Raw genomic sequence first — 25,443 nt, 5'->3', positions numbered from 1 at the left:
TGTAATCCCAGCATTTTGGGAGGCCGAGGCAGGCGGATCATTTGAGGTCAGGAGTTCAAGACTAGCCTGGACAACATGGTGAAAACCTGTCTCTACTAAAAATACAAAAAAACTAGCTGGAGGTGGTGGCGGGCACCTGTAGTCCCAGCTACTCAGGAGGCTGAGGCAAGAGAATTGCTTGAACCCAAGAGGTGTAGGCTGCAGTGAGCTGAGATTGTGACACTGCACTCCAGCCTGGGTGGGCGACAGAGCGAAACTCCATCTCAAAAAATAATAAATAAATAAATAAAAATAAAAAAGCATCCAAGATTTCCAGAAGCTTCCAGACATAGCTTGCAAAATTATGTTGTGGAAAAAGTGCAGCCTCATTTGGATGAGCTCCTTATCACCTGTGTGACTTTGGGCAAGTAACTGCTTTAAGCCTCACTTTCCCCAAGTGTAAAATGGGGATACAATAATACCTCAGAAGTAGCTATTAGAGATATCGTCATTGTCATCTTGTTCTGATTTTTTTTTTTTCCCCTGAGATGCAGTCTTGCTCTGTCGCCCAGGCTGGAGTGCAGTGGTGCGATCTCGGCTCACTGCAACCTCTGCCTCCCAGGTTTAAGCAATTCTCCTACTTCAGCCTCCTTAGTAGCTGGGACTACAGGCGAGCCCCACTACGCCCAGCTAAGTTTTGTATTTTTAGTAGAGATGGGGTTTCACCACGTTGGCCAGGCTGGTGTCGAACTCCTGACCTCGTGATCCCCCTTCCTCGGCCTCCCAAAATGCTGGGATTACAGGCGTTAGCCACAGCATCCGGCCTTGTTTTGATGATGAATCTGCCTGTATTACAGGCTTACTTGGCTGGGCCCTGGCCGCTTCTTTCCTTGTCCCTCTCCCTAGCTGCTCACTCATAAAGAGCAGGCTGTATGATTTATGTCCGCTGCACCCCGTCCCTGACACAGAGTTGACAAATACCAGACCCTCAGCACATTTGTTGAAATGGATGAATCTCAAAGGATTCTCTGGGAATCTGGTGGCTAGAGGAGTCGGGACCACGAGGGACTCCCGCTCTCATCAAGGCGAGGAGCTGCCTTCTCGGAGGAGGGAAACTGAGTCAGCGCCTCTCTCCCTCATAACCGAGGGCCTGCGGGACTGTCTGAACACGTGGGTTTGACAGGTCATAAAAAGGGGGAACCAGGAGAGTGGATGCTCAGAAAACATTAATGGGCAAGACAGACTGAGAAGGAGGAAAGTGGGGTGGAGAGGGCCAGCTGAGACGTGGGCCCGGGGCCGGAGCAGGGATGAAGGGTGAGGACCTTGGCGGGTGACGAGCTGCGAGGGGGGTTTTGGGCCCTGGGGACTGCGTGGCAGCGAAGGAGATGGAAGCGGAGGCGGGTACAATGCTCCGACGCAGAAGGAAGAGCGCCGAGGCTCCGGGTGGGAGCTGAGAAGGCACCCAGCGTGCGGCGGCGCTGGGTTGGAACCACGGACTCCGCGGGTCTTCGGCGGCGGGCACGGCAGGTGCAGGAGGCGGACCCACGCGGGGGCGGGGCCTGTCGGGGCGGGGCAGCGAGGGGCGGGGCCGACGCGGGCCGTGGGCGGGGCGCGCCGCTAGTCTCCTGCGAGAGCCGCGGGGGCCGCGGACCTGGAGCCGGAGCTGAAGCCGGAGCCGGGCTGGAGTCGGGGCGGGGGCCGGGCCGGAGCGGGCTCCAGCGCCATGGGGTCGTCCGACTCCAAGCTGAACTTCCGGAAGGCGGTGATCCAGCTCACCACCAAGACGCAGGTGCGCCACGGGGGCCCCGGCCTCCCCATCCACCTGCCGGGCTGGGGGCTGGGCAGGGCCGGGGGTACGCGAACTTGGCTCGCCGGGAGATGGGGGACGGGCGGGCCCCGAGCGTGACGCCAAGGCCAGCGCCGGAACGGGACCCTGCGGCCTGTACCTCGAAGCTCCATTCCCTGGCGCTAGTCCCCCACCCTCAGTCTCCTCTCCTGGGAACACCCCTCTCCCCGAAGCCGCTGCTGCCACCTTAGGCTGACGTGTGCCTACTCCCCGAGCCGGCGACACAGCTGTCCGCCTCCTGTCCCGCCCCCCGGCGTCCCCAGCTTCGCGTCTCCAGCCTCCTGCCGCCCCCACCCACCCATCCACCGTCCGCTCCCCTCCCTGTCCCTCATTGCCCGCGGGTCCCGGACGCACAGTCCCGGTTGACTCAATACAAACAAAGCCTGGCTGGCGCCCGCCCCGGGTCAGAAAAACAGCTGGTGTGCGCGGCAGCGTCCTCGCTGGGCCCTGGTAGATGCCCGTGGGCAGGGAAGGCCCAGGTCTTCCTGGGAACACGCAAAGAGTGGCGGGCAGCGAGGCAGCGTGGCAAGGGGCCCTGTCCCCAGGCCTATTGAGCACAGCCTCCCAGCTGGGGACCTCTCCAGGGGCCTCCCCGCGAGGCCCTGCGAGGGAAAGGCTGTTAGCCTGTGTGCTCTGTTCTCTGGCTCAGGGGTGGGAACCCGCAGGATGGCCCTCAGGCAGCTGGTGAGGGGCCTAGGGACCCTCCAGCCTAGTCCGTGCTTTTAACTCTCTGGTGAGTCCACAAGTGGCCCAATGGCCACCTCCTTGTCCCCAACACACATCACCTGGCCCCAGCAAGACTTCTTGTCTGCCCACCCCTTCTCTCCTGGGTTTTTGAACCAGGCCACTCTGGCCACAGAGATGCTCAGCCCTGGCTCCCCATGTCCCCCATATTCAGGGGACTCAGGACCTGCTGCCATCTGGGACCTTCCTCTTTCCTGGTTCCCCACCTCCTGCTCTCCGGAGCTCTCTCTTGCTGCAGGCAGAGTGGGATGGAGGAAGCCAGCTCCCACGGCCAGCTGATCACAGCTCCAGGGGCCAGACCTTGCTCCCTCACCCGCTTCCCCACCCTGGAAGGGTCAAGTGCGTAGCAAATGCCCAGGGCCTTTGGAGAGTCCAACCTGGGCTGAAAGACTCTTGATAGAAACCAGACCGCACTTCACTCCCCACAGCTCCTGGGTCGTTCTGGAGCTTGGCTTTTTTAGGATGGGGTTTTCGTTCTGTGGGTGGCAGGGAAGGTGGCAAGTGGGCTAGCCCCTCAGTGTAGGGCTGCAGGGAGAGGAGCGGGGAGGCAGGGAGGAAGGGAGGCTCCCATGTTTAACTGCCTGGAGAAGAAGCACCTTGCTGGAGGATTGCGCTTTGGGCTCGGCAGCTGGGGTGCCTTGCCAGGCCAGTGGGGCCAGCTCAGCAGGGTACCAAAGGCTCTGGAGTGGCCTAGATTCCTACCTGCTCAGGCCTTTTCCCCAAAATACTGTGCTTTTCCCCAAAATACTGTATCCCTCTTTCTTTCCCTGGCTACGGCCCTATGATGGGCCACTTGAGATGGTGCTGTTCTGTTTCCCAGCTGAGGACAGTGAGTGGCCTTGGAATAGAACCTGGTTAGGCTGGAGATCAGACCAGCCTTCCGGAGAGCACTAGGTCCTGTAGGCGGGCGGGGGCCTGGGATGCCGGGAGGGAGAGGCCCTCAGCGGCTGAAGCCTTGGACTCTGTGTAAGTGACCTGGCTTGGGTGGCTTGAGTGGCTTGGGTGTGAGGACCAGAACCCAGACGGTCATCACTGACCTTACCACTTGGAGTCCCCAAGGAGATTCAGGCCAGTTGTCCATAGGATGATATGTGGTTCCAGGCTCTTACAGGGTGTGGCTTGGGCAGCAGACAGGCCGACCTAGCACCTCTTCCCGTGGCCTGGGCCTGTGTCCCTGCTGCTCCACCTTCCTCGCCTTCCTGCCCTGCATCCTGTTTTCTTCCTGCCCCACCGTCCAGTCCTGGGTCAGGCCTGACCCTGGTCCTGAGAGCCAGCCGCTTTGGCTGTTTCCTGGTCCTTCCTCATAGTAGGTGGGGCTCTGGAGGGAGACATTCCCAGACTTGGAACCTTCTCCCAAATCCCGCGTGTTTGGAATTCTCTGCTGCAGGCCGGATGAACCTGGCGGGTGAATATTTACACGTGTATACATGTATGTGTGTGGAAATGCATGGTGACACAGTCCTCCAAGGCAGGCTTACCAGGCTCGAGTACTAGGGTACCTTCCCCCTGCACACTTGAGAGTCAAAAGATACAACTGCTCCCCAGGTCTGAGTGGGGGTCTGGTCTGAGCAGGGGCCTGGAAAAGCTGGGTTAAGAATATCTGATTTTGGGGGGCTGGGCTCGGTGGCTCACGCCTGTAATCCCAATACTTTGGAAGGCCGAGGCAGCGGATCACGAAGTCAGGAAATTGAGACCATCCTGGCTAACACGGTGAAACTCCATCTCCACTAAAAAAAATACAAAATATTAGCCAGACTTGGTGGCGGGCACCTGTAGTCCCAGCTACTCGGGAGGCTGAGGCAGGAGAATGGCGTGAACCCAGGAGGCGGAGCTTGTAGTGAGCTGAGATCGTGCCACTGTACTCCAGTCTGGGTGACAGAGCAAGACACTGTCTCAAAACAAAAACATCTAATTTTGGGCCAGGCACGGTGGCTCACGCCTGTAATCCCAGCACTTTGGGAGGCTGAGGTGGGCGGATCACCTGAGGTCAGGAGTTTGAGACCAGCCTGACCAACATGGAGAAACCCCACCTCTACTAAAAATATAAAAATTTGGCCGGGCGCGGTGGCTCAAGCCTGTAATCCCAGCACTTCGGGAGGCTGAGACGGGCGGATCACGAGGTCAGGAGATCGAGACCATCCTGGCTAACACGGTGAAACCCCGTCTCTACTAAAAAATACAAAAAAACTAGCCGGGTGAGGTGGCAGGCATCTGTAGTCCCAGCTACTCGGGAGGCTGAGGCAGGAGTATGGCGTAAACCCAGGAGGCGGAGCTTGCAGTGAGCCGAGATCCGGCCACTGCACTCCAGCCTGGGCAATAGAGCGAGACTCCGTCTCAAAAAAAAAAAAAAAAATCTGATTTTGGCCAGGCGTGGTGGCTCATGGCTGTAATCCTAGCACTTTAGGAGGTGGAGGCAGGAGGATTGCTTGAGCCCAGGAGTTTGAGACCAGCCTGGGCAACACAGCAAGACCCTATCTCTAAAAAATAAAATAAAATAAATTAGCTGGACTGGGTGGGGTGCACCTATCGTACCAGCAACTCAGAGGCTGAGGTGGGAGGATTGCTTGAGCCCAGGAGTTTGAGGTTACAGTGAGCTATGATTGCGCCACTGTACTCCAGTCTGGGCAACGGAGCAAGACCCTGACTCAAAAACAAACAAAAGAAAAAGAATAAGGGAAGAAGGATACCTGGTTTTCCACCAGAGTAGCTCAGTTTCTGTGACCCTAGAAGCAGGGGCCTGCCTACCTCCAGCAAAAACACTTCCTTCGAAGATCAGGTATTAGAAGCTTCCTTGGGCTGGGTGGAGGCCAACTGGGGTCATTAAGGTAGGCCCCGAGCCATGTATCTCGCATTAGAAGCCTAAGGGGCCTCCGTGACCCTGACTAATGCCTGTAGCATCAACTTGGCCTGGACAGGTGATCACCAAATCTGAATGTCCAAGCCACAGTGGGACCAGGAGAGGAGGCCCAAGCTGAGGAAAGAGGGAGGCAAAGTTCTGTTCCTAAAGTTCAAGGCTGGGATCTGTCGTGGCTGGAATCTCTCCTCTGCTTCCAGAATGGGCTATTAAGTCTCTTTCTTCATTTTGGATTTAGTCCCCCAGTGATACTGCCTGATGAACTAGGTCAGAGGTCATGCCTGCTTGTGCTTAGTTGCTGCCCTTTGAAGGGGGTAGTAGCTGCCTGGGAGGTGGGAAAAGTGTCAGGGATGGCAGCTTCCTGGAGGCGCTCCCAGATGGCTCTGTGGGTTTCCTGGGATGTCCTTCCTTGCCCCACCATGGCATTGGGGTGCCATGTCCCTGCACTCCAGGGAGTGCCAGAGGGCTGTCCTGGCTGAGGGCCCAAGGGCCAACAAACCCCAGCCCCAGGGCCCTCCTTTAGCCTTTGTTCCTCTCCCCCAGTGAAGAACTGGCTCTACCAGTTCTGGGACTGAGAATCATGGCCACATGTTACCCTGCAGCTCCCTGGGGTGGGGTGGGGGTGTCTGCTCGGGGAGTGGGCTGGGGTATGCCTGGACCTTGGTGAGGCATGCGACCCCAACTCTGAGTTTGGAGAGGTCCACTGGTGCTCAGCCCTGCTCTGTGGTCAGGCTGAAGGGGTCCCCAGGACTGAGCGCAGCTTCGGTGGAACAGACATTGGCTGAACATCTGCCATATGCTTTACTGGCAAGGTCAGGGATTGACAGGGCTTCAAAGCACGTGCACCCAGACTGTGGAGGCAGGAACTACGCAGGGTTGGGGGAGGGGTGGGGCCGGAGGTTCCCAGGTGGGAGCAAGCAAGTCTGGGGCTCTGGGAGGCTTCTTAGAAGAAGTAGCTTCAGAGAACAGAATTATTATTATTAAATATTTAGAGACAGGGTCTCAGTCATGTACGCTGGAGTACAGTGGCATAATCACAGCTCACTGCAGCCTTGAACTCCTGGGCTCAAGCGATCTTCCTGCCTCAGCCTCCTGAGTGGCTGGGACTACAAGTGCGTGCCACTACACGTGGCTAATTTTTTCTTTTTCTTTTTCTTCTTCTTCTTCTTCTTCTTTTTTTTTTTTTTGTAGAGATAGGGTCTGTTACCCAGGCTGGTCTTCAACTTCTGGGCTCAAGTGATCCTCTCGCCTCAGCCTCCCAAAGCACTGGGATTACAGGTGTGAGCCACTCTGTCACCGAGGCTGGAGTGCCGTGGTACGATCCTGGTTCACTGCAGCTTCAACCTCCTTGGGCTTAGGCAGTCCTCCCACCTCAGCCTCCCAAGTAGCTGAGATGACAGGTGTGTGCCACCATGCCCAGCTGATGTTTTTTGATTTTTTTTTTTGTAGAGATGGTATTTTGCCATGTTGTTCAGGCTGGTCTCAAACTCCTGGGCTCAAGCAATCCATCTGCCTCAGCCTTCCAAAGTGTTGGGAGTACAGGTGTAAGCCACCGTGCCCAGTCATTATTATTACATTTTTTATTTTTTCGAGACGGAGTCTCACTCTGTCGCCCAGGCTGGAGTGCAGCGGTGCGATCTCAGCTCACTCCGCCTCCCGGGTTCAAGTGATTCTCCTGCCTCAGCCTCCCCCAGTAGCTGGGATTACAGGCATACGCCACCATGCCCAGCTAATTTTTGTATTTTTAGTAGAGAGGGGTTTTACCATATTGGCCAGGCTGGTCTCAAACTCCTGACCTTGTGATCCGCCCACCTCGGTCTCCAAAGTGCTGGGATTACAGGTGTGAGCCACCATGCCTGGCCTATTATTATTATTGTTATTACTATTATTATTTTTGAAATAGAGTCTCACTCTGTCGCCCAGGCTGGAGTGCAGTGGTGTGATCTTGGCTCATTGCAGTCTCCGCCTCCCGAGTTCAAGCGATTCTTCTGCCTCAGCCTCCTGAGTAGCTGGGACTACAGCATGTACCACCACACCCAGCTAATTTTTGTATTTTTAATAGAGACGGGGTTTCACCATATTGGCCAGGGTGATCTCAAACTCCTGACCTTGTGATCCGCCTGCCTTGGCCTCCCTAAGTGCTGGGATTACAGGCGTGAACCACTGCGCCTGGCCATTATTATTTTTTTTTTAACAGAGTCTTGCTCTATTGCCCAGGCTTGAGGGCAGTGGTGCCATCACAGCTCCCTGTAGTCTTGACCTTTGGGGCTCATGGGATCCTCCCACCTCAGCCTCCTTAGAGGTTGGGCGGGCCCACCTGGTGAATTTGTTTTTATTTTTTGTAGAGACAGGGTCCCTACAATAACCATGTTGCCCAGGCTGGTCGTGAACTCCTGGGCTCAAGCAATTCTCCCACCTTGGCCTCCCAAAGTGCTGGGATTACAGACATGAGCCACCATGCCCGGCCCCAGAATTATTTTTAAACAAGATATATATTGTTTTCTGATGATAAGAGTAACGTGTATGAAGTGCAGACGTGTGGTGGTAGCAGCGACCTCAGGTTTTATTGGCTGTAGGATTTCAGAGAAGGAAGAAAGCCGTGTTGGAGAAAGCAGGAAGGGGTCTTGCCGGAAGTGATACTTGGAAGGAGCCGTAAAAGGATGGGCCTGAGGAGGTGCACGTGCCTTGGACACTCTGGTCCCTGAACATTCAAGAGAAGAAAAATAGTAACGTGTTCTTACAGAAAAACATAAAGAAAAATATAAAACCATGCAAAGGGAGAGTTGCTATTAACATTCTGGTTCATTTTCTTCTTTTTTTTTGAGACAGAGTCTTGCTCTGTCACCCAGGCTGGAATGTAGTGGCACGATCTCAGCTCACTGCAAACTCCGCCTCCTGGGTTCAAGCAGTTCTCTGCCACAGCCTCTTGAGTAGCTGGGATTACAGACACCTGCCACCATGCCCGGCTAATTTTAGTATTTTTGGTAGAGAAGTTTCACCATCTTGGCCAGGCTGGTTTTGAACTCCTGACCTCGTGATCCACCTGCCCCAGCCTCCCAAAGTGCTGGGATTACAAGCGTGAGCCACTTCGCCCGGCCTATTCTAGTCTTTTATTCATGTATAATTTAAAATGAATTGTGACCATCCTAGAGGAGGTTTTATATCTTGTGTGTGTGTGTGTTTTTTTTGAGATGCGGTTTTGCTCTTCTTGCCCAGGCTGGAGTGCAGTGGCATGATCTTGGCTCACTGCAACGTCTGCCTCCTGAGTTCAAGTGATTCTCCTGCCTCAGCCTCCTGAGTAGCTGGGATTATAGGTGCCTGCCACCACGCCTGGCTAATTTTTTGTATTTTTAGTAGAGACAGGGTTTCACCATGTTGGCCAGGCTGATCTCAAACTCCTGACCTCAGGTGATCCACCCACCTCATTCTCCCAAAGTGCTGGGATTACAGGCGTGAGCCACTGTGCCTGGCCATCTTGTCTTTTTTTTTTTTTTTTTTTCCACATAACAGTGTAATCATTTTCCATTTGTTAATATTCTTGGAAAACATGATTCTGATGGCTGCATAATATTCACTTGTATGGCTTTGCCTTCATTTTTTAAGCCTTCTCCAATTGTTGTTTATTTAGGTTGATTCCAACTTTGCACTGCTATCAACAATATACATGCTCCCGCGTGCACATCTCTAATGATTTCTTTTGGAGAGATTTCTAGAAGTGAAATTTATGATTCAAATTAGTTGCCTTCATTGCCTAGGTGACTGCCTAGATGACTCGAAGGGCATATATATGTTTTTTTTTTTTTTTTGAGACGAAGTTTTGCTGTGTCTCCCAGGCTGGAGTATAGTGGCGCGATCTCGGTCCACTGCAACCTTCGCCTCCCAGGTTCCCACAATTCTCCTGCCTCATCCTCCTGAGTAGCAGAGATTATAGGTGCCTGCCACCACGCCCGGCTAATTTTTGTATTTTTAGTAGAGACAGGGTTTCACCATGTTGGCCAGGCTGGTCTCGAACTCCTGACCTCAGGGGGTCCACCTGCCTTGGCCTCCCAAAGTGCTGGGATTACAGACATGAGCCACTGTGCCCGGCTGGGCATGTGTGTTTTTAAGGCCTATTGCCTCTGTGGGAATGGATTTTGGAATATATTGTTGTGGGGAAAAGGGAAAGAGGAGAAGAGAGAACAGCTCAGGTGAAGGTAAAGAGAAGAGATGGCAGGGTGGAGTCCTGGGGTAGTAAATGCAGGTGTGTGTGTGTATAACATACACATGTGTATGCATGTGTGTCTGTGTGCATGTGGGTAAGGCATGTTTCTGTGAGATCTTGGTTGAGTGCTGGGCTGAGATTTGGACTTGTCCCAGCAGGCAGTGGGGAGCCCTTGAAGGGCTCTGGGTGAGGAAGCAGTGCCTGTGTCAGCGGTACATGCAGGATGCCACCTCGGTGCATGGGTGGGCAGCAACGTAGAGGCAGGATTGAAGGAGGTGGATGTGAAGGCGGGAGCCCTGGCGAGGGCAGCCTGAGCTGCAGCACTGGAGGTGGGCGCTGAGAGGAGCGAGTTGGGGTCCAAGAGCCGCAGAGGTGAATTCACCAGATGTGGCAGCTGTTTTGGGTGTGCTGCGAGAGGGTAGAGACTGGAGGCCTGTGGTGGGCAGCCTGGGTGACTGGGGACGGAGTACAAGTTGCCTTTGGTCTTCTTCCCATGGAGAGAGGGCACAGTCTTGACCTGGATCCCCGGGCATTTGACCTAATGGTGTGGCCTGGGGCTGTGCCGAGGTGCGAGGTCAGCCTGCCTTGTCAGGGGAGGATGGTGACTTAACCAGGGTCACACAGCCCCTCAGGGGTGGTGCTGGGCTTTGGCTGACTGTGCCTAGCTGACCCCGACCATGCACACCCAGTGTCTGCAGCCTGACTGTGCTATCCAGGGGTTGTGGTGGCTGAAGGATGTCCCCCACCCATGTGGGAAGGCTCTGGGACCCCAGCTGGTAGGGGGACTCTGGCTTCCCTCTCGGGGTCTCTCCTGGTCACAGGTTGGGCAAACTGTGGGCCGTCTGGCCAGGAGTTGTATAACTCTGGACCCTTGGTCCCCCGACAGCCTGTGGAAGCCACCGATGATGCCTTTTGGGACCAGTTCTGGGCAGACACAGCCACCTCGGTGCAGGATGTGTTTGCACTGGTGCCAGCAGCAGAGATCCGGGCCGTGCGGGAAGAGTCACCCTCCAACTTGGCCACCCTGTGCTACAAGGTGAGGGCTGCCCAGTCCCTCGCTGCCACTCTTCCACCCTCCCAACCCACAGCAGGAGAAGGCAGGCATATCCAGGACCTCCCGACCCCCAGGTCCGGGCAGCCCTGTGGCTTCACCCAGCTCTCCCACTTCTCTCTCTGTGGGTCTCCTCGCTGGGCGGAGGGACCATGGCAGCCGCCATTTATGGGGGAATCCTCCGGGCCACATCTAAGTGAGCACCTTCTATAGATCGGTTCATTCAGCTCCCCCTGTGGGGTGGGTACTGCTAGTGTCGCCAGTTTACAGATAGGGAAACTGAGGCTGGGAGACTCACTTAGCAAGGCCTCAGCCATCCAGTGATGACCTGGGCCCTGGCTGTCCTGATGCTTCAAGCTGCTCTGGCCTGTGTCCCCGTCCCGCCAGGCTGGCTGACCCCGACTCCAGGTGGCTCCTCCGCCTGTGGCCCCACTGTCTCTCCTCTGCAGCCTGGATGTCCACCTGAACCCAAGTGCCAGGGTCCTCTCCCCACCTTCCAGCCTGCCCTCTGCTCCTGCCTGCCCCCACAGGCCGTTGAGAAGCTGGTACAGGGAGCTGAGAGTGGCTGCCACTCGGAGAAGGAGAAGCAGATTGTCCTGAACTGCAGCCGGCTGCTCACCCGCGTGCTGCCCTACATCTTTGAGGATCCTGACTGGAGGGGCTTCTTCTGGTCCACAGTGCCCGGGGCAGGGCGAGGAGGGGTCTGTGGGCCTGGCCAGGGCTGGGTGGGAGGCAGAGTTGGCGTCACAGGGAGAGCGCCCTTCAGGGCCGGCCATGCTCCTTCAAGCCTCTTCTGGGATTTGGGAAGTGTGGGGGTGGGGCCAGTGGGTGCTGCTGAGGGATGGTGTTCACGCCACCTCCTTGGGCCCTCAGTTCCCCTCCCATGGGGGTTTCTGTGTCCACAGTCCGGAAGAAGTAGGGTGTGGAGAGAAGCTGAGAGCCAGGGGTCACCGGGCAGAGGTGGGGGCAGAGGAACTGGGCCCTCTGAGGGCCGGAGAGGGACTGTACTGTCCTCTCTCCCCCACACCACCTGCCCTGGGTTTATCTCTGGGTGAGGTGCCGAGGGATGCAACACAGCGATTCCTAGCAGGGCTGAGACTCTTGATGTTGGGGGTCGCTGCCCAGTCCCCACCAGTTGGTAGGGGAGTTTCCCTTGCTGTTCCCGGCCAGGCTCCCTGCTCTGCCCCACTTCTGCCTTGGGAGGTTTGGGGCAACCAGGAGTCCACTTCCTGTCCTTTCATTCCTCTGCCCATGGGTGCCTGCCTGGGCTCAGCCCCTGTCCTCTACCACCCCGTAAGCCCTGGGCCACCTCTCCCTGGCCAGCTATCACTGAGGCAGCCTGTGGGTGCTGTGTCCCCAGCAGGGAGAAGAGGATGATGAGAATGCCAGGCCCCTGGCCGAGTCCCTGCTCCTGGCCATTGCTGACCTGCTCTTCTGCCCGGACTTCACAGTCCAGAGCCACCGGAGGAGCACTGTGGTGAGGGTCCCCCAGCCCCCCACCCCCAGGCAGAGCAGGCTCCGGTCCTGGGTTGGGGCCAGGCCAGTTGAAGTTCCCTTGGGCAGATTGCACTGGGGGCCAGGGGGCTCCAGGAGAGCTGAGCTGCCTGGCACGTGTAGGCCTGGGTGGTGACTGGTACAGCTGGAGGGAAGCCAGCTGGGGCTGGCCCTGCCTGCTGCATTCGGATGGCTGGGCACAGACACCCATTGTCTTTGCCTGCCCAGGGTGGGTGGGGTGCAGGGTTTGGACACAGGAGGCCCAGCCCTCTTGCTTCCTGTGGCGTTATGGACTTCACCTTGAGTTCTCTGCCACCCCCAAACCTGCGGCACCCAATCCCCTGCCCCTCCCTCCCTCTCTCCCTGTCCCATGCTGGACTGAGCAAGTGAAAGAACCAGTGTGAGATGAAAGAAAAACGAGCTTTCAAGAGGCCTAAGAATATTCATTCCTGCCCTTGTGCATGAGGACCGGGCCATTTTGAGGACCTGTCTTTAAGAGAATGGGGGGTCTCTGCCCCATGGGACTGTGCGAGGCTCTAGGTGGTAGGGTTCTGACCCAGGCTGCTGTTCACCTCTCGACCCCTAACCTGGCCTCTTCCTGGCCCTGTCCCGAGGACTCGGCGGAGGACGTCCACTCCCTGGACAGCTGTGAATACATCTGGGAGGCTGGTGTGGGCTTCGCTCACTCCCCCCAGCCTAACTACATCCATGATATGAACCGGTGAGCTTTGCCCAGGCCCAGAGCCCTCTTTGCAGCTGGGCCCCGGGCCTGGCCCCCACATAGCTCAGAGAGAGCCCATGGGCTCTCCCCAGAAGACCGTCCTCACCTGTGACCCGACCTTGGCCTTACAGGGGTCAGCAGGGGTCACTTCCTTCCATGGACCTGGACTGGGGCGCTAGGCTGGGTGGGCGGCACCTCCAAGAGGGAACTGGGATTCTAAGGTCCCCCCCTTCCCCCCTCCAAGGATGGAGCTGCTGAAACTGCTGCTGACATGCTTCTCCGAGGCCATGTACCTGCCCCCAGCTCCGGAAAGTGGCAGCACCAACCCATGGGTTCAGTTCTTTTGTTCCACGGAGAACAGGTGAGGTCCCGCCTTTCTGCCGCTCTCCTCCCTCTTATTCCAGGCAACCCAGAACTGAGTCCACTCGCCAGCCCCGGGTCTCGTTTGAGGGGAGGTGCTGCCCCCTGGTGGTAATAAACTTTAATTTACCAGCAACACCTTACACCAGCCCCTTCAGTCTCTCTTTGGAGTCCTGGACAGGACAGAATCTGGGGGCCCCTCAGTGATCCCTCCCTGGGTTCTCCATCAAGAGCCGCCTGTCCAGTAGAAATAGGATGTAAACCACGAGTGCAATTTTAAAATTAAAAAACGTTAAAAAGTAAAATTGGGCCAGGCGCGGTGGCTCACACCTGTAAGCCCAGAACTTTGGGAGTCCAAGGTGGGCAGATCACCTGAGGTCAGGAGTTTGAGACCAGCCTGGCCAACATGGTGAAACCCTGTCTCTACTAAAAATACAAAAATTAGCTGGGCTTGGTGGTGGGCGCCTGTAATCCCAGCTACTCAGGAGACTGAGGTACGAGAATCACTTGAACCGGGGAGGCAGAGGTTGCAGTGAGCCGAGATTGCGCTACTGCACTCCAGCCTGGGTGACAAAGTGAGACTCCGTTTCAAAAAATAAATAAATAAATAAAATTAATTAATAATATATTTCATATAACCCGATATACCCCAAACTTTAGCATTTAACATGGAATCAGTATATAACATTATTGAGCTGTTTTACATCCCCCCCTTTTTTTTTTTTTTTTTTTTTGATATGGAGTCTCGCTCTGTCTCCCAGGCTGGAGTGCAGTGGTGCGATCTCGGCTCGCTGCAAGCTCCACCTCCCGGGTTCACGCCATTCTCCTGCCTCAGCCACCCCAGCAACTGGGACTATAGGCGCCCGCCACCATGCCCGGCTAATTTTTTTGTATTTTTAGTAGAGACAGGGTTTCACCGTGTTAGCCATGATGGTCTCAATCTCCTGACCTTGTGATCCACCTGCCTCGACCTCCCAAAGTGCTGGGATTACAGGCATGAGCCACCGCGCCCGGCTGGCACATCCCCCTTTTCTTTTTTTTTTTCTTTTTTTTTTTTTTTTTGAGACGGAGTCTGGCTCTGTTGCCCAGGCTGGAGTGCAGTGGCCGGATCTCAGCTCACTGCAAGCCCCGCCTCCCGGGTTCACGCCATTCTCCTGCCTCAGCCTCCCGAGTAGCTGGGAGTACAGGCGCCCGCCACCTCGCCCGGCTAATTTTTTTTGTATTTTAGTAGAGACGGGGTTTCACCGTGTTAGCCAGGATGGTCTCGATCTCCTGAACTCGTGATTCGCCCGTCTCGGCCTCCCAAAGTGCTGGGATTACAGGCTTGAGCCACCGCGCCCGGCCCCCGCTTTTCATACTAAGTTTTCAGAATCCAGTGTGTATTCTGCACTTATAGCAGGTCTCAGTTCCAATCAGCCACATTCCAAGGGCTCGACAGCTCCTTGTGGCTTGAGGCTGCTGTGTGGGATCCTGCAGTTTAGAGACCGGGTTGGGGTGTATGTGTGACAAATACCCCGAAGGGCAGGGAGGCCCAGCCCACATGAGGCACTTATGGACTGTGGGGGACACGTGAGCATGGGGCGGGGGGCTGTCACACGTGTCACATGGCAGGGTTGAGTATTTGAGCAGGTAGCTCCCATGGGGAGCTGTGTTGGCCGCATAGGGTCAGTGCCCAGCAGGTGGCGGTCAACCTCCGCCTTTCAGACTTTGGTCCCTACATGACACGCCTTATTCAGGTTTCCTAGTCTTCTGCTCAACCTTCCACCCTACTCCAGAAGAGAAGGCAGCCAGGCAGTCCCCTCCACCAGCCATGGTCAGAGGCTGGCCAGAGCTTTTTTTCTCACCAGCCTTATCAGGCAAACTGCCACCCTTTGTCCCTCACTTAACCTCTCTGGGTCTCAGCTTCCTCATCTGTAAGACGAGCAGCTTGAACCCTGACATATCTTGAGTCTGAGTGGAGTCATTCTGTGGCCTGGGAACTGGTTGGCTGAGCCTGGGCTCTGCTCCCCGAGGGGAAGCCCGCCTTCTCCATGGGCCTCCAATCCCATCTCTGAGGCCCTGAGGGAGGGTATCTGCCCCTTTAGACCCTAAGGGGTATGAATGTGCCCTACTCATGGTTCTGGGCTTCCCCCACCCACTCTTTCCAAGCCACTCCCTGGCCTGGCGCTAAAATGCTTGTTGAATGAGGCTGATCCTCCCATGTGGCCAGAGGGGTGTGGCCAGGGGGCTGGGCCCCGGTGGAGCCTCTGCAGCCTTGTCCCCTCTCCTGCTGCAGACATGCCCTGCCCCTCTTCACCTCCCTCCTGAACACCGTGTGTGCCTATGACCCTGTGGGCTACGGGATCCCCTACAACCACCTGCTCTTCTCTGACTACCGGGAGCCCCTGGTGGAGGAGGCTGCCCAGGTGCTCATTGTCACCTTGGACCACGACAGCGCCAGCAGTGCCAGCCCCACTGTGGACGGCACCACCACTGGCACCGCCATGGATGATGCCGATGTAAGCATGGGAACATGAAGGGCAGCTGCTGGGGCTGCGGGTGGCCGGGAGGACGCCTGCTTACCACGGGCTTCTCCTCTTGGCAGCCTCCAGGCCCCGAGAACCTGTTTGTGAACTACTTGTCCCGCATCCATCGTGAGGAGGCAAGTCCATTCCCCACAGTGGCTTTGCAGGGGGCGGGGGGATGGAAGTGAGACAGGGATATGGGGGATCCTGACCCCTCCATGAAGGAACCATGCTCTCTGTGGGCTGGGGCCACCCCAGATGAAATATTGGCAGGGCTGTGAGGGTTTCAAGGTGCAGGAAGGGCTGATGGCCTCACCTGGGTAGAAGTAACTGGGAAGGCTTCTAGGAGGAGGTGGCTGATGTCATTTCAGAGGTGGTGGGGAGAGAGGGGAATGACAGTGGACAAGGGCTTCAGGCCAGGCAGTCCCAGTTCACATGTCTTGTGATCTTGGTTGTGAGGTGCTTGAACTCCCAGAGTTCTAACTTCTGCAGCTAAAACACAGGACACTAGCTGCCTTCTCACCTCAGCTGGTGGCAGGTCTCAGTAAATGACACAACAGTGGAATGCCCCTCGAGTGTGATGGGGTGATGGGGGAGTATTTTGGGGAGGGGTAGAAGGATGAAATCTGTCAACCATGAGTCTAAGGTGGGCAGGGACGAGGTTGAGGGTGTGCATGTGTGGGAGCTCACTGGGAGCGGCAGCCTTGCTCAAGGGGTGCACAGCCTAAGGACAGAGAGTCTGCAGTCTGGTGGAGGGGCCAGGGCTGTCCACACCTATGAGGGACTCCGTTTCCTGAGGCATCGCCCCAGGACAGCTATGGATGATAGCATCAGGGCCCTCGGTCTCTGGAGGTGGGATCTGGCTCTGGGGGAAGGAGGAGGCATTTGTGGGGGGCCTAGGCTGGGAAGTTGGAGCTGTGGGGATCATGCTGGACAGGCCCGCTGCTCTGTCCTCACCCCCAGGACTTCCAGTTCATCCTCAAGGGTATAGCCCGGCTGCTGTCCAACCCCCTGCTCCAGACCTACCTGCCCAACTCCACCAAGAAGATCCAGTTCCACCAGGAGCTGCTAGTTCTCTTCTGGAAGCTCTGCGACTTCAACAAGGTGGGCCAGCCTCGAGGGGCCCTGCAGGAAGATGGCGAGCAGCTGCTCCAATAGCCCAGGGGCGGGGACAGTGTCAGACTGAGGGGGGTGGGGCAGAGCTGCCCCTCCCTCGAACTCAGCCCACTTGGTCCCTCCCCGCACCCCCAGAAATTCCTCTTCTTCGTACTGAAGAGCAGTGACGTCCTAGACATCCTTGTCCCCATCCTCTTCTTCCTCAACGATGCCCGGGCCGATCAATGTAAGACCAGGGTGGGGTGGGATGCTGGGGGCTTTCCTGGTGGCGAGGTGGAGGGCCCGCCATCTGCCCTGCCTCCCAGGAGCTCAGGCCTGGCACTCTAACCTCCCGGGAGGGAGGCCCCCAAAATGGTCCCTGTCTGGGCCCCTCCCTCCCCCTCCCACCCGAGTGACCCCTCCCACGTCACCTGCCGCAGCTCGGGTGGGCCTGATGCACATTGGTGTCTTCATCCTGCTGCTTCTGAGCGGGGAGCGGAACTTTGGGGTGCGGCTGAACAAGCCTTACTCGGTTCGCGTGCCCATGGACATCCCAGTCTTCACGGGGACCCACGCCGACCTGCTCATTGTGGTGAGGGGGCTCGTGTGGCTGGGCCCAGCTGGTGCAGGGGCGGCGTCCTCTTGGCTGAGTCTGGAGGCAGCAGGGAGCCCACAGTGCCCCTGTCCCTCCTGGCACAGGTGTTCCACAAAATCATCACCAGCGGGCACCAGCGGCTGCAGCCCCTCTTCGACTGCCTGCTCACCATCGTGGTCAACGGTAGGGACCCGGAGCTCGCACTCCCTGCACTCACCACCAGGTGGTGCCAGGCCACAGACCAAACTGCCACCCGCTCCGGGGTTCAAGCCCCTCCAGCCCACAGAAAGAAAGCAAACTTGTGTGCCGTTCATAGTAGCCACATTAGAAAAAAAGGGTGACAACAATTTAATAATATGTTTTATTTATTCCACTGTATCCCAAACACCATCATCTCAACATGTAGCCTATGTAAAAATTACTAATGAGATATTTAATATTCCCTTCTCACACTCAGTCTTGTTGCCCAGGCTAGAGTGCAGTGGCGTCATCTCAGCTCACTGCAACCTCCTCCTCCTGGGTTCAAGCTATTCTCATGCCTCAGCCTCCTGAGTAGGTGGGATTACAGGCGTGTGCCACCACACCTGGCTAAGTTTTGTGTCTTTAGTAGAGTCAGGGTTTTGCCATGTTGTCCAGGCTGGTCTCGAACTCCTGACCTCAGATGATTCGTCCACCTCAGCCTCCCAAAGTGCTGGGATTACAGGCATGAGCCACTGCATCTGGCCTTTTTTCTTTTTTAAATTTTAACCATTTCTTTGACATCTGAAGGAGTTTAGCCCTGTTTATTGGAGCCATTGGTAGTCCAATAACACTTTTACTTTATTTATTTATTTAATTTTATTTTTTTTATGTTTGAGACAGAGTCTTACTCTCCGTTGCCCAGGCTGGAGTGCAGTGGCACAATCTCCATTCACTGCAACCTCCCGGGTTCAAGTGATTCTCATGCCTCAGCCTCCCAAGTAGCATGTGCCACCACGCCTGGCTAAATTTTTTTTTTTTTTTTTTAGTAGAGACAGGGTTTTGCCATGTTGGCCAGCCTGGTCTCGAAGTCCTGGCCTCAAGCAATCTGCCTGCCTTGGCCTCCCAAAGTTCTGGGGTTACAGGCGTGAACCACCACACCCGGCCATATTTCATTTTATTTCTAATTATAGTGATGGGATCTCACTGTTTCCCAGGCTCATCTTGAACTCTTGAGCTCAAATGATCCTCCTGCCTCAGCCTCCCAAAGTGCTGGGATTATATAGGCGTGAACCACTGTGTCTGGCCTCTTGTGTGTTTCATTTGTGCAGCATACGCATTAGGACTAGCTGTGTTTCAAGCACGAAGTGGCCATACATGGCTGATGTCCACTGTGTTGGGCAGTGCAGGTTTGGATAATTGGAGTCACACAATATGGGGATGTGGAAGCCCCACCCTTTCTGCCTTTGCCATCCGTGTCCAGTCCCCACCCTCACCCGGCAAGGACTGCACACAGCTGCTGGGGAGAGGAAGCACACGGAGTCAGGTTCCCTGGGGCTCAGGACCTAGCAAGGCAGGTGGCCAAGGGCTGGGGCAAAATGCCTTCAATGTGAACATCTTTTGGAGAGGATGGTCGTGGCTAGGGCCGGCTGGCCTGTCTGTGGCCTGGTTTAGACTGCAGGGTGGGTAGTGTGGGGTGGTAGAGGCCTCTAGCTGGGCTGTGATCTCCGGGGCCAGGACTGTCCCTTTCCCTCCTGGTTCACCCTCTGGCTCCATCTCACAAATCTCAACTGAGGCAGTTCTGAGAACACATTTGTGAACAAGACAGCCCCGGTCCCTGCCCTGCGGAGCCCTCAGCCTAGGGAGGGAAAATGACACAAGATAAGGAAGCGTGCAGATAGATCAGCGTGGAATGTCTGGCTGGGTGTGCCCCCAGGGTGGGGCCCCAAAATACATCTCTAGTGACATGACAGCTTGACGTTCTAGAAAGATTTAAAGTCCTGAGTTTGTATCCTTGCACGATCATTTCATTACTGGGGAACTTGGGCCAAGTTTACAATCTTCTTTGAGCCTCAGTTTACTTATCTGTAAAATGGGGATCTTGTCTGTGTCCTGCCTCCCTCATGGTATGGGGGGACTGGCATGGGTGGGATGCGTGTGGCTGTGTAAGCAGGACAAGCCGTCTTCATAGTCGAGGGGTGAGGGTGAGGCCTAACTGCCTCCCAGGACTCTGCACGCAGTATGGCCAGTGTGGACTCGGCCTCTTGGGCCTTGGACTTCCTGGCTCTGCAGGGGTCAGGGAGGGATTGGGAGCAGGAGCCTGTTGTTCCACCCGGGCCCAGGATGTGCAGGGATGGCTTGGTGGGGCGGGGGGCCCAGGAGTGAGCTGGCCCCTCCCCTACAGTGTCCCCCTACCTCAAGAGCCTGTCCATGGTGACTGCCAACAAGTTGCTGCACCTCCTGGAGGCCTTCTCCACCACCTGGTTCCTCTTCTCTGCCGCCCAGAACCACCACCTGGTCTTCTTCCTCCTGGAGGTCTTCAACAACATCATCCAGTACCAGTTCGATGGTGAGGCACCAGCCTGAGGCCCTGGTGATCAGGGTGGCCAGTGGGCCTCCTTCCTACCTAAGGAGGGCACAGCCCAGGAGGTGGCCTCTGGGAGGTGCTGGACTGCTTGCCTTCTGCCCCCAGTTCATTCATTCAGTGTACATTTATTGGGCATCTATAGTGTACCTGGGTGCAGGGGATACAGTGGGGAACAAAGCTTTGCTTCTTGCCCTGTGGAGCTCACAGCTGGGGCTGGAGGCAGGGAGGGAGGCTTCAAACAGATGATTACCCTCTAATGGACATCTGAATTTTTTTTTTTCCGATGGCATCTCACTCTGTCACCCAGGCTGGACTGCAGTGGCGTGATCTTGGTTCACTGCAATCTCCTTCTCCCAGGTTCATGCAATTCGCCTGCCTCAGCTTCCTAAGTAGCTGGGATTACAGGCGCCCCCCAATATACCTAGCTAACTTTTTGTACTTTTAGTAGAGACAAGCAATCTGCCTGCCTTGGCCTCCCAAAGCACCAGAGTTACAGGCATGAGCTGTTGGGCTGGGCTTTCCCCTTTGTGGGATTTCACCATGTCAGCCAGGCTGGTCTCAAACTCCCGACCTCAAATGATCCACCTGCCTCGGCCTCCCAAAGTGCTGGGATAATAGGCATGAGCTGCCACACCTGGCCTGAAGTGTGATAAAAGGGAAGTGCAGAGTAGTAAGACCCTGATGGGCATCTTAGCAGCCTGTCTGCCCAGTGTCACAGACACCCGGCTGCCTGCTGTCACTTCAAGCCTTGCCACTCGTTAGCCCTGTGACTGAGGCACGTCACCTGACCTCTCCGAGCCTCAGTGCCCTCATCTGTAAGTTGCTCATAACAATGGTTCTAAGAGTCCTGGTCTCAGAAGGTATTGGGAAGATAGAGCAAAATAACCCCCAGAAGGCACTTAGCACAGTGCCTGGCAACTTAAAAATGATCAATTTTTATTATTGCTATGTCCAAAGTCGGTCAAATTTGCAGTGATCTCTGAGGGAGAAATAGGGGTAAGGTGGGGCAGGAGACAGCACATGCAAAGGCCCTGGGGTGGGATGTGGAACTGAAAGTGAAGAGTATGGCATGAGGCAGGACCAGAGATGGGGACTGGGGCCTGAGAGCTGGGAGAAGTCAGTGGTGGGGGATGGACGGCAGGCACACGCCACGTTATCCTCCGTGACTCCTCCTGGCCACTGTGCTCGGGGAGAGGCAGAATACTTAACAGCTGGCCTGCTGTGGACGCTGCCATGCTGGGGCCTGTCCTCCTTGCCAGGTGTTAGCCCTTTAGTGCTGGGTTGTGGAGGGGGACTCAAAGGCACTGGGGCAGGGGTGTTGTGGGGTGCTCTGGTCTGACATGCTGGGATAGCCATAGTGGGCACACATAGCCAGTGCCAGCAGCCCTGCCCCAGCACTCTCTCTTGGGCTCCCTGTACCATCTCCAACCCCTTGGGCAGACACCCTCCTGTCCTCCAAACTCCCCCTTCCAGGAAGCCCACCCAGATTGGACGTGGGGAGCTGGAGGGGGCCTCCCTGAGGTGAGGCATGCTCCCTGCCCATAGGCAACTCCAACCTGGTCTACGCCATCATCCGCAAGCGCAGCGTCTTCCATCAGCTGGCCAACCTGCCCACGGACCCACCCACCATTCACAAGGCCCTGCAGCGGCGCCGGCGGACACCCGAGCCCTTGTCTCGCACCGGCTCCCAGGAGGGCACCTCCATGGAGGGCTCCCGCCCCGCCGCCCCTGCAGAGCCAGGCACCCTCAAGACCAGCCTGGTGGCTACTCCAGGTCTAGTGCTAGTGGAAGGGAGAGGAGCGTGGATACCGGTGTGGCTGGGGGAGGGACACGGTCTCAGGGTGTCACCCCCATCTCTGGCAAATAGCGTGGCTTGTGTATGGAATCCGAGGGGATGGGGCTGGCCAACAGGGATGGGGGGAGGGTACTGGGTGGGCTTAGCATGTGTAGCTTGGTGTTGGGGGCAGAGCCTCAGGACGAGTGTAGACTCTGGAGGGATGAGCACAGGAGAGGGTGTTGCAATGATCAGACACTGCCTCTAGAGCCAGCGGAGGTTCCAGAGGGAAGCAGGAGTAAAACAAACACAAATAAAAAGTAAAGTGGGTGGAGGAAGGGCTAGAAGGGGCACTGTGGAGGGGGGTCCTCACTCCCACCTGTGCCCTGCCCAGGCATTGACAAGCTGACGGAGAAGTCCCAGGTGTCAGAGGATGGCACCTTGCGGTCCCTGGAGCCTGAGCCCCAGCAGAGCTCAGAGGACGGCAGCCCGGCCAAGGGGGTGGGTGATGGGGACTCCTGGAGCCAGGCGTGGCTGGCCCTTCCCTTCTCCCCTGGCCTCTGCAGTGGGGGCTGGGCCGGGGCACTCTGGGGTCACCTGCAGCAGAGGGGCAGACACCCAGTGCCCAGGACATTAGGGCCAGCGATGCTGACTCCCTTGGGGGTGGGGGCCTTTCACAGATCCCTCCCTTGTTTACTGGTCCCGGCGAAGCCCTTGGCCTTCAGACTTCTCATCCCTCCGCCTTATCTGAGCTGGCCTTTACCCAGCCTGCCCTGTCAGCCGCTGGCCCTAAACCTGTCACTAGGTTGGGCTGGGCCTGGGGCCTGGGGCAAAGGCTGCTGGGCTGGGCCTTCCCCTTTGTGGGATTTCCAGCTGCCAGTGGAGAGGGCTCATTGCCCCCCACTCTACCCCTCACCCAACCCTGCCATCCCTCACCCCTGTTCTTTTCTGGGGGCCAGGAGCCCAGCCAGGCATGGAGGGAGCAGCGGCGACCATCCAGTTCATCAGCCAGTGGGCAGTGGAGCCCAACGCCGGAGTGGGTGAGGGACCCCATGCCAGGCGAGCAGGGGCTGGGGTTTGGGCAGATGGTACAGGGGCGGGAGCTGGGTTGGGGTTCCCTGGCCCAGGGAAGCTCAGTGAGGATGGCAATGAGTCCGAATCGAAGGACCCTGGCGTAGCAGCCTGGCTCCGGCTCGGTCCTTCCGGCTGGTGACATCCCACGTGTTCGGCCTCTCTGGCTCAGTTGCTTCCTTTGTCTCCACTGTTGCCAGAGTCCCCAGCAGGATTAAGCCCCAGGCGCCCTCAGTGCTCTCTTCCTTAATAAATCACTCTTTCCGACTTCCTTCCCTGAATCTCATCCCCACGCCCTGTGTCTCCTGAGATCACGCCAGTTGCACTGGAACAGGGATAACTGCCGTTCCTGCCTGACCACGCTGTTGTGAGGGCTAAAGGCGACAGTCTCCCGAAAGGCACGTGGCACAGCCATGGCTTAATGCGGAGCCATGGCTTTATGCGGAGCCATGGCGCTTGCCATCAATAACAATGAACTGTTCCGGGGTCCTGCTTGGTGCCAGGCTCGTGCTGCAGGGAGCAGGGGTGCTTTCTGCCTTGGGGAGCCTGTGGTTCTGGGTCAGGGTCAGGCTTGCCCTGCAGCCTCCAGGGGTTGCTTTCTCAGCCCCAGGAACCCCATCCCTCCCCAGGTCCTCTCCTGGAAGTCAAAGCTGCCGCTGCAGACCATCATGAGGCTGCTGCAGGTGCTGGTTCCGCAGGTGGAGAAGATCTGCATCGACAAGTGAGTCGGGCGCCAGCAGGGCCAGGGGGTGTGGGCGGGGCCGGGGTGTGGGCGGGGCCGGAGTGTGGGCGGGGCCAGGGGTGTGGACTCTGGGCGGGGCCAGCCTAGGCTTAGGTGGGTGTATGATGGGAAGCATGGGTCTTGGGAGTCCAGAGTGAGCCCTGTGCTCCCCTAGACCACGTGAGTGTGCTGGAGACACCCCTCTCCCTGCAGGGGCCTGACGGATGAGTCTGAGATCCTACGGTTCCTGCAGCATGGCACCCTGGTGGGGCTGCTGCCCGTGCCCCACCCCATCCTCATCCGCAAGTACCAGGCCAACTCGGGCACTGCCATGTGGTTCCGCACCTACATGTGGGGCGTCATCTATCTGAGGTGGGCCCCAGGGGGTGGGGTGGTGTCCGCCTGAGAGCCTGCCCAGCAGGCCTCAGCAGGGACCTCAGCTCTGGGCCCCACCACCCATGGTGGACTTCATGTCAAGACAGTCAACTAAGGCAGCCTTGCCTGGTTGAGGGTGGCACCTGCAGCCCAGGGTGGGACATCGCGATGGAAAGGGTTGGCTTGGCCATTCCTGCCACCCAGCTCCTCCTGGTGCCTTGTCTGCAAGGTGCCCCAGCACCTGGGTAACCCCCCACTTCCTCCACAGGAATGTGGACCCCCCTGTCTGGTACGACACTGATGTGAAGCTGTTTGAGATACAGCGGGTGTGAGGATGAAGCCGACGAGGGACTCAGTCTAGGGGAAGGCAGGGCCCTGGTCCCTGAGGCTTCCCTGACCCACCATTCTGAGCTTTAAATTACCACGATCAGGGCCTGGGACAGGCAGAGTGGCCGAGTCCTGAGTGTCAGGCCCCAGAGACCCCTGTGGCCAGGACAGTGTGGACCGACTCTGATCTCCCTCAACCCCTAGGCTGGACTCACAGGAGCCTCATCTCCGGGGCTAAGCCCCCACCAGAGACCACTGCCCCCAATAGTCAGACTCCCCCTTTAAGACCTGGCTCAGTGCTGTCCCCTCAGTGCCCACCCACTCCTGTCCTGCCCAGTGCCAGAGGCAGAAGCCATCAGGTCACTGTGCCCTAAGGGGTTTGACCAAGGAACCACGGGCTGTCCCTTGAGGTGCCTGGGCAGGGTGAGGGGGTTATTCCAGCCTCCTAACCCGAAGCCAGCTGTTCCAGGCTCCAGGGGAAATAGGTGTGGCCAGGCTGCTCCTCGAGGAGGCTGGGAGCTGGCTGACTGCAAAAGCCAGGCTGGGGCACCTCCCGTATACTTGGGCATGGTGTGGGGTGGTGAGGGTCTCCCGCTGTATTCTCCTGGTCCGTGGAAATAGCCTGGCTCCCTCTTACTCAGTAATGAGAGGTAGGGAAGGGAACCGGGGGGAGCCATTTAGTCCTCCCTGCCCTGCCCACTGCCTGGATGGGGCGATGTCACCCCCTTATCCTTCCCCCAGCTCTGGCCCCTGGGTCCCGCCCCCCAACCCCCTGTGTCAGAACAATCTTTGCTCTGTACAATCGGCCTCTTTACAATAAAACCTCCTGCTCCACATTCTGACTTTGCGGTTGAGGCAAGGGGCCAGGTGTGGCTCTTGTCTTCATTGGAGCTGGGGACTCTGCACCTCAGAGGGCCCCCAGTGCATGACTGGGAACCAGCATTTGTTATTTTCTTGGGTGGGAAAGCAGGATTAGACCCTGTCACCTAGGGTTTGGGGCCCCTGGGCTGTTGCCACCTAGAGAAAGAGCCCACAGGAGAGGCCATGGGGCCACCCCAGGCAGCTACTGAGACAGCACGGGCAGGGCTGTGCTTGCTAGTGATTCACTTCAGTGGCAGGGGGCGGCGGGGGGGGGGCATGAGGAGGAGGGCAGAGCCTCATCTGCAGGGCCAGGGCTGCCCTCTCT

General features: G+C 57.1%; 1 protein-coding gene across 10 annotated transcripts; it reads left to right on the top strand.

Annotated features, from left to right (window-relative positions):
- The first annotated feature begins 1,395 nt into the window (after positions 1–1,395).
- On the top strand, positions 1,396–25,093 carry HID1 (HID1 domain containing). Of its 10 annotated transcripts, XR_012426125.1 has the most exons (20): positions 1,596–1,768; positions 10,511–10,660; positions 11,206–11,376; positions 12,039–12,152; positions 12,784–12,890; positions 13,135–13,251; positions 15,526–15,748; positions 15,835–15,891; positions 16,718–16,858; positions 17,006–17,096; positions 17,290–17,441; positions 17,549–17,627; positions 19,807–19,971; positions 21,535–21,762; positions 22,158–22,264; positions 22,723–22,803; positions 23,145–23,232; positions 23,464–23,555; positions 23,769–23,927; positions 24,199–25,093. XR_012426125.1 is itself a non-coding variant. In XM_074020375.1 (19 exons), the coding sequence occupies exons 5-19, from the start codon at positions 12,883–12,885 to the stop codon at positions 24,260–24,262; spliced, it is 1,764 nt and encodes a 587-aa protein (XP_073876476.1). In that variant the 5' UTR covers positions 1,396–1,506; positions 10,511–10,660; positions 11,206–11,376; positions 12,039–12,152; positions 12,784–12,882; the 3' UTR covers positions 24,263–25,093. The 10 variants fall into 10 exon arrangements, 5 of the variants coding, with proteins under 5 accessions (XP_073876476.1, XP_045232669.1, XP_005584951.1 ...); XM_074020375.1 differs by lacking the exons at positions 1,596–1,768; positions 23,145–23,232 and adding an exon at positions 1,396–1,506; XM_045376734.2 differs by lacking the exons at positions 1,596–1,768; positions 23,145–23,232 and adding an exon at positions 1,396–1,506 and having other exon boundaries at positions 12,036–12,152.
- Positions 25,094–25,443: the final 350 nt, after the last annotated feature.

Source organism: Macaca fascicularis, chromosome 16 (genome assembly GCF_037993035.2).
Source record: "Macaca fascicularis isolate 582-1 chromosome 16, T2T-MFA8v1.1".
Lineage (NCBI taxonomy): Eukaryota > Metazoa > Chordata > Mammalia > Primates > Cercopithecidae > Macaca > Macaca fascicularis.
Note: the sequence above shows the minus strand (reverse complement) of the source record. Positions and strands in the feature narration are given on the sequence as shown.